The 8564-nt window shown below is 36.3% G+C and overlaps 1 protein-coding gene across 1 annotated transcript; it reads left to right on the forward strand.

Annotated features, from left to right (window-relative positions):
- Positions 1 to 355: 355 nt before the first annotated feature.
- LOC105817203 (olfactory receptor 5K3) lies at positions 356 to 1327 on the forward strand. The gene has a single exon (XM_012652834.1). The coding sequence runs from the start codon at positions 356 to 358 to the stop codon at positions 1325 to 1327; it is 972 nt and encodes a 323-aa protein (XP_012508288.1).
- Positions 1328 to 8564: the final 7237 nt, after the last annotated feature.

Consider the following 8564-nt stretch of genomic DNA (forward strand, 5'->3'; position numbering starts at 1 on the left):
TTTTAAGAATCTTTAATATAAGACTGACACTGAAATTATTTGGGAACAATGAACCAAATATAGGTACCCTAGATTTTTTATGCATAAATTCATAAAGATGAACATTTTCCACTTTAAGCGTCTTCCCTGGAATTGTCAAAATGTCCTGCAAATCCTCAGGGTCACAGTTTGAGGTTATAGACACTAACACTTCAGAATAAATGTCCCTTGGTAGTATGTGTGGATATATTTCAGAGACAGCAGGGAAAGCATGAAGAAGAAATTCTTCCACCTGTTGTAAAGAGAAGATATTGAAAGGAAAATTATATGCTCTATGTCTTATGTCATGATTTCTATCTCAACAGATAAGGTAGAGATGAGTGAGGACAACCACTCCTTGATAACTGAGTTTGTCCTCATAGGATTTACAGATCACCCAGAGCTGAAGACCCTTCTGTTTGTGGTGTTCTTTGCCATCTATGTGATCACCATGGTGGGGAATCTTGGTTTGGTGGCATTAATTTATACAGAACATCGTCTGCACACACCAATGTACGTCTTTCTGGGCAATCTGGCTCTGATGGATTCCTGCTGCTCCTGTGCCATTACCCCCAAAATGTTAGAGAATTTCTTCTCTGAGGACAGAAGGATGTCTCTCTATGAATGTATGGCACAATTTTACTTTCTCTGCCTTGCTGAAACTACAGACTGCTTCCTTCTGGCAGCAATGGCCTATGACCGCTATGTGGCCATATGCAATCCACTGCAGTACCACACTATGATGTCCAAGAAACTCTGCATTCAGATGACCACAGGAGCCTACATAGCTGGAAACCTGCATCCTATGATTGAAGTAGGGCTTCTATTTAGGTTAACATTCTGTGGGTCTCATCAAATCAATCACTTTTTCTGTGATGTCCTTCCATTATACAGACTCTCCTGTGTTGACCCTTATATCAATGAATTGACATTACTTATTTTGGCAGGGTCAATTCAAGTCTTTACTATTGCTATAGTCCTTGTCTCTTATTTCTACATCCTTTTCACAATATTCACAATGAAATCTGAAAAGGGAAGAGGCAAGGCCTTATCCACTTGTGCATCTCACTTTCTCTCTGTCTCAATATTTTATGGTTCTCTTCTCTTCATGTATGCTCAACCAGGTGCAGTTAATGAAGGGGATAAAGATATACCTGTTGCTGTTTTTTATACTTTAGTAATTCCTTTATTAAACCCTTTTATTTATAGTCTAAGAAATAAGGAAGTAATAAGTATTATGAAAAAAAATATGGAGAAGAAAAAGTTTTGCAACATTCTGAAACAAGTATCATCCCCTCTGGAAAACTGATTTCAGCTTGCTTTACTTATTCTAAGGGATACTGAGAAAGTGGAAAAAGTCCACTTTGAGTATAAAGTATTAAACACGATGATATACAAGTCAAAAACATTGGAAAAAAGAGATTCTGCTACAATGTTCTTCAAAGTCTAAGCTACTAGGATTCATCAGGAGTGAACTAAATAATTATTTTTGAGGTCTCAAATTGTGTCAGAATGTAATTAGTCTCAATTTTCAACAAATCCAACAAATACTAGGAATAATAGTACACATAAAGGAAGTCTCCATTTACTATTGTTGGCAAATTTCTAGAATCCCAAAGCATAATCTTGCAAACTCAGGCACACTCAGGTTCTCAAATATTAGTCCTTTCTTAACCAGCACAATCTGTGAGAAGTAAATGGTCTGCTTGAATTCGATTTTCAACTTTGAGTTCTTTCAAGAGATTATATTTGAAAATGTATTCATGCAGAATATGTATTCTCTAATCAAGAATATTTTCATATTTAGTGTTAGTCATTTCACTCTCAAGTTCTCTAAGACAGAGTATCTGATAATGGTGATTTATCAATCTGTGGTTGAAAACAATGCTATTCATAATGAAATCACTATAGATTTTAATTTGTTCATGTAGTTTACTTATTTACCCATCACTGATGATAATATAATTTCTGAACATATGAACTAAATCAAGTTGGTTTTCTCCCTGACATCATTACTTGCCTCATTTGTCATCAGGAGTACCAAATACCTATATTAATTCCAATGAAAAGTATTGATATATTCATAGCATTAACAAAAGATGAAGATGCTGTTCAAGTATAAAAAGGAGGCAAAAAATTTTAAAAATCCTAAGCATTTAAAAAATATTTATTTATCAATTAAATGTATAATGTGAAATTAAAAATAATTTACTGAGACTGTACTATTAATATCTGCGAGGCACTAAGCTAGACTTTTCATACATATTCCCTACCAGTTAGTTAGCTGTTCTTTCTAATGCTTTTCCTCAGTAAAAACTTCATGCTTTGAAATGTTGAGTAGCTTGCCTAAGTTCATCCAGGTCTAGGAGATAGAACTGGAGTTTGACTCAATACTGCCTTTTCTTCAAAAGCTTTTGAGTTCAGACAAGGAAGAGTATATTACCTGTGGTATTTAATTAAGTAAAACCTTAAGTAAACTGTGCCTTAAAAAATGGAGAAAATATTGATATTTGGAGCAAAACAGAAATGAGCATGACCAGAGTCAACGATTGTGGAAATGAGTGGGATGCTGGGAGTGGGGGAAGAAGGAGGTGAACAATGGGACAGGGTCTATAAGGTGGCAAAACTGTAGGGGAGAGCTCTTGGTGATAGTGGGAAGCAAAGGTGGAAGTGTTACTGGGATCAGGTAACTGGGGATCTTAAACATCACCCTAAGGAATCTTAATTTATTTAGAAGTAAGAGACATTGGAGTATTCTTAGTAGCGGAGCAATTTGATTGATCCTTTAGAAAACTAACCTGGCAGTTGATTCGAAAGAGACAGGAAGCAATGAGACTAACCCCTATAAATCATATATGAGGTGATGAGAGTTGGAACTGGAGAATACTCAAAGAAAGGAGAGGGGTGCACAGTTATAAGCAATATTTTAAATAAAAAATAGTAAATTATACCTGTTGGATAATAAAACAAAGGCCTACTTTCTTTCTATATCAATCATGTCATATCTGATTTTATATTACCAGCATTCAAATAGTGCCTGACATACTTGGGCATTCAGCAAACATTTCCTTCAATATGGTTTTATATAATTATGGTAATTAATATGTAATGGGTTTATTATTTTTATTTTTGAATGATTAATAAATATTTTTAAGTTTCTGAGTTTTAATCTCTAATATGGTAAAGACTGATAGATATAAGCCACATAAACAAAAGTTCTTTAGGGTCTTAAATACATTTTGAGAGTATAAAGGAATCCAGAGACCAGAAAGTTTGACAAGCTCTGAATTAGATGGATGTTGAACTTTTTAAATACACCCTCTATTTTAGTGGACATTTTTAGTCGTCAGAATTACATCCATTGATTTACTTTCCCTTTTCTAATAATGCCATGATTTTTAAAATGCACTTCTATATCATCCACCCTCAACTCTCAGCAATGCTGAATCCCAGATATCTATTGATAGAAGAGTTTGTGGCTTATATGGGGACAGTGAGACAAAAGAAGCAATTTTTCTGGAAGTTTCTAAGAAATATTTTCCTTTACATTACAAGAGATCCACTAAATGGCAGTCTTTCTCTCTCTGAATGTCGTGGTATATGGATGTGAAATCTGGCACAGGCAATTTGATTTCATCATCAAGAGGGAGGGAAACCAGCCTGGTATCATCACTCAAATAAGGCCACAGCTCAGGAAGTTGCAGAGAAACAGACACAAAATCTATGGAATAAACCATCCCTTCTGGCTGTATAACCCAATAGATTTTCTTACCTTTTAAGTTTGTTTGATAAAGTTGATTTATTCACAACTGAATAAATACCTACTGACAAATTCATTTCTCTTGCCTATCTTTCATATTTGTCTCTTTATACTCCATTTTAAATTAATCCTCAGGCATTCTTTTTTTTCTGGGGTAGCATTTATTCAATTCATCATATTGACTTTTGCTGGGCTCTGAAAATGAATCAGTTTATTTTTCATATATCTCTGTTACATGTTCAAGAGGTAGAAAGCCTCAACCTAAAAAGCTGCTTTTTTTTTTTAATGAAATTTTGCTGAACTAATCTTCAGATATTCTTTCAGCTTACAAATAACTCTTCAGTAGTATCCCTTTTATTATTCAGCACATCTATTAAATTTTTTACTCTTATTACTGTATTTTAATTTCTAATAATCCCACTGAAAAAATTTGAAGGACAGAGGGATTTTATAATTTATCTAAAGAAATATAACAGTATAGCTCAGGAATCAAATCCAGACTACCTGGCTCCAGAATCCATGGTCTTAATCATTAAGTCATATATAGCATAAACTAAAAGTAGCATAAAAGGAAATTTTTTTAAATGTCTAAGCTGTGAAGTGGTCAGAAAAATAGGGCAGAGATTCAAGAGAGATGTGGATCAATGGCATTTACCCCAAAATTTATTTTGAAAAATTTCAAACCTACAGAAAAGTGGAAGGAATTATACAACTAACACCCATATATATTTTTAGCCAATTAAACAATTGAAAAATTGTTAAAAATGGTTGACATTTTACAACACTTGCCTATCAACAAATGTGCATATACATACATATAATACATATATACCTACTTACAATATATATTTATGTAATATCAATATACATACATTTGTTACATATATTATTTATATATTACATGTACATATGCATATTTATATTAATATATAATACATATACACATGCATAAAATATATACATACATTTAATATATACATGTGTACATATTTTATTTGATTTATACATAATCAAAACATCACAAAAAGGGCACTGGCTTGTTTGTCATTAACAGTTCCACCAACTTGCACTGATTCCATTATAAATTACTAATGCACTTGTAGCATTAACAAAAGATGGAGATACCGTTCAAGCATAAATAAGGCAGAGAATATTGAAAATCCTAAACATCTAATCAAAAGTATTTATTTGTCAATTAATTGTAAAGCTATGAAATAAAATATAATTTACTGAGGACCTATCATCTTGCTAGGAACTAAACTAGTGTCAAAGAAAACGAGAACAGGACAAAGTTAAAATGCTAAAGACAAATTTTATTCAGGACTATTGTCATAGGGGAAGAAAGAGCCCAGTATAGAACTGGCCTCCATTCCAAATACAGCAGGAACAAGTAAGGATTTATAGCCAAGGAGCAAGAGGTCAGCGGATGGAAAGTTAGTGAGAGGAGACATAAGTCTAGGGGAAATTCTGATTGAAAAAATTTAACAGGATTTCTGCTGTGTAAGGAGCTAGAAAAGCAAGAACAAACCAAACTCAAAATTAGTAGAAGAAAAGAAAAAATAAAAATCGGAGCAAAACTAGATGAAATAGAGAAGAAAAAAATACATAGAATCAATAAAATGAGAAGTTGGTTTTTTGAAAAGATAAACCACATTAATAAACCACTTGTTAAATATTGAAGAAAAAAATGAGAGAAACCCCATATAAATAAAATCAGAAATAAAAAAGCAAACATTACCACTAATACCACAGAAATACAAAAGATCATCAGAGACTATTATGAATATCCTAACACCCTAGAAGACCTAGAGAAATGGATAAATTCCTGGACACATACAACCTAGCAAGGTTGAATAAGGAAGAAATAGAAAACCTGAACAGACCAATATGGAGTAATGAGATTAAAGCAGTGATAAAATGTCTTCCAAGAAGAAAAGTCCAGGAAAGAATAGCTTCACTGCAGAATTCTACAAAACTTTGAAAGAAGAACTAACCCCAATTCTCACAGTATTCCAAAAATTAAAGAGATGGAAATTCTCTCTAACTTATCCTATGAGGCCAGCATTATCCTGATACCAAAACCAAACAAGGATGTAATTAACAAAAGAAAACTCTAGAGCAATATCTCTGATGAACACAGATGCAAAAATCTTCAACAAAATACTAGCAAACTGAATCTAATAGCACATCAAAAATATAATACACCATGATCAAGTCAGATTTATCCAAGGGATGCAAGGCTGGTTCAGCACATGCAAATCAATAAACATGACACATCACATCAGTGAAACAAAAGAAAAAACCATACGATCATCTCACTTGATAAAAATCCAACATCCCTTTATGATATAAACTCTCATCAAAATAAGTATAGAAGAAACATACTTCAACATAATAAAGGCCATAGATGATAAACCCACAGCTAACATCACCCTGAATGAGAAAAAGCTGAAAGCCTTTCCTCAAAGAACTGGAACAAGACACATATGCCCACTTTCACCACTCTTATTCAACATAGTAGTGCAAGTCTTAGCGAGAGAAATCGGGCAAGAGAAAGAAATAAAAGGCATCCAAATTGGAAAAGAGGAAGTCAAATTGTCTCTCTTTGCTGATGGTCTTATATCTATAAAAACTTAAATACTTCACCAAGAAGTTCTTAGATTTAATAAAATCAGTAAAGTTGTAGGATACAAAATCAAAATATAAAAATCAGTAGCATTTCTATAACCAATAATGAACTAGCTGAGAATAAAATCAAGAAGGCAATCCCATTTACCATAGCTACAAAAAAAATACATAGGAATAAATTTAACCAAGGAGATGAAAGATCTCTACAAGGAAAATTACAAAACACTGATGAAAGAAATGAAGAGGGGGGATGGAAAAATGGTGGATTAGTGGTGACCTCCTTGCTCTCTGCTCCCAGAGTAGGAGGTGAAGAACGGGACAGCCACACGTGAGTGAATCGCTCTCCCACAGGATCAGCTTCATGACTCTGCAGAGAAGCAATGAGGGACAAGCAGCGCTGCGGGGGGAAAAAAAAGGTGAACCAGAGAATCAACCTCAAAATCCAGAGAGCGTAGGATATACAGTAGAGAGTGGAGCGTGGGACAGCCGCGCCTGTCGGTGGGCTGGCCGGGGCAGTGTGATCTGACCCACAGGAGGACAACTCTTCCTCCACCGACTTCCACACCCACGCAGGCAGGGAAGTTCCTAAAGTCAGTGTGAAGTGGTAGCACGGGCGGACGGGCTGTGTGGAGAAGAGACAGGAGTGGGAAACATTTTGAACTCTCCTGTGCGCTGTGCTAGGTCTGCTTCGGGTTGGGGAGGGACTGATCCAAGTGGACACTTCCCAGTTCGGACGCTTCCCGATCCTACAAGAGAGAGTTTGGAGACAGGCTTCTCACCTCAGGACTTCGCCAGGACCAGATTAGGGGAGGTGAACACCATAAAGGAGGCTCTGCCCTTGGAAATCCTCGAAGATCTGGCCGGCACAGGGTGGAACAGAGTACAGACTGCTCTCGGTGGAGGAAAGAAATGAGAGAAGACGTTTTCCGGGCCAGGTCTTGCGACAGTCTCAGCCATCGTCCCTCCCACAGCCCTCCAGGACAGATTCCGCCCCTGAAGGAAGGGAGAAAGGAGAAAAAACGGTTTCCCCATAGGACTAGCCTGAATCTGTATGACCTTGGATCTAAGCAAAAGGGGACAGTATATTGACATGGTACAGCTGATTGGTTTTGATCATCTGATAAGACCATAATACAAAAGCTTGCCCTTGGTGCCCAGGCTGTTGTCATCTTAGGGGCTTGTGGTCTGGGAAGGAAAATCTTGATCAGAGTCCTTAGCAATCGCACCAATTGACACACACATCAGGAGTTGCTCCACAAGAGTGCCTAAAGAGCCCTGAATAACATATGAGCAGCTCTCTCCTAGCTGCAGATCAAGCAACTTCTGAAGTATACTGTCTTAGGCATGCCGATTCCTGCTGCTCTTCACACCTCATCTAAAGTGGTAACAAGGCTCAAGTAACCCTTGAGAGTGGCAAGACATTCCCCAAAGACTCAGGCTCTTGTATGTCCCATTTTGGGTTTTAAAGCTAAATACAAAAGTACTGGAATGCCTTGATAACCGACTCCTCCACGCAAAATACAAGCAACAAAAGATAGAGTAACCTCATAGCTCAACTCAGTGCCTTCCACCTCAAGCAAGTGGTCGATACCAGAATCACGCACACAAAAGTGACCCAACTCCTGGGAATCTAAATGAGGGAAAGAAACTCACTTATCTCTGTAAGCAGAAGGTGAAGACAACAGGCCAGAGATAACCCAACAGGCTAAAACCCCACTAAGACAACACAGGACCAGAGCACATCTCCTCAGCGCTTCCAAGGAACATCCCTTTGGAGTCCCAAAATTAAGTCCATAAACCAGTCCCAGCACCCCCAGTCCTTGACAAAGTAGCCTGATGAGAAAGAATCAGTGAAAGAACACAGGAAACATGAAAGATCAGAGAGAAAAGTCACCTCCAAAAGAAAATATTCGATCTCCATCAACAGATACCAACGTACATGATACAATTAAACTGACAGAGGAAGAATTCCGATTATGGATTGTAAGGAAACTCAACAAAATAGAAGAGAAAATAGAATCCCAACATAAAGAAACCACAAGAACAATCAAGGAAATGAATGAAAAATTTTCCAAAGAAATTGAAATACTAAGGAAAAACCAAACAGAAATTTTGTCAATGAAGGAGGAATTCAGGGAACTTCAAAACACAATGGAAA

This window comes from Propithecus coquereli, unplaced genomic scaffold, assembly GCF_000956105.1.
Source record: "Propithecus coquereli isolate 6110/MARCELLA unplaced genomic scaffold, Pcoq_1.0 Scaffold40, whole genome shotgun sequence".
Taxonomy (NCBI): domain Eukaryota; kingdom Metazoa; phylum Chordata; class Mammalia; order Primates; family Indriidae; genus Propithecus; species Propithecus coquereli.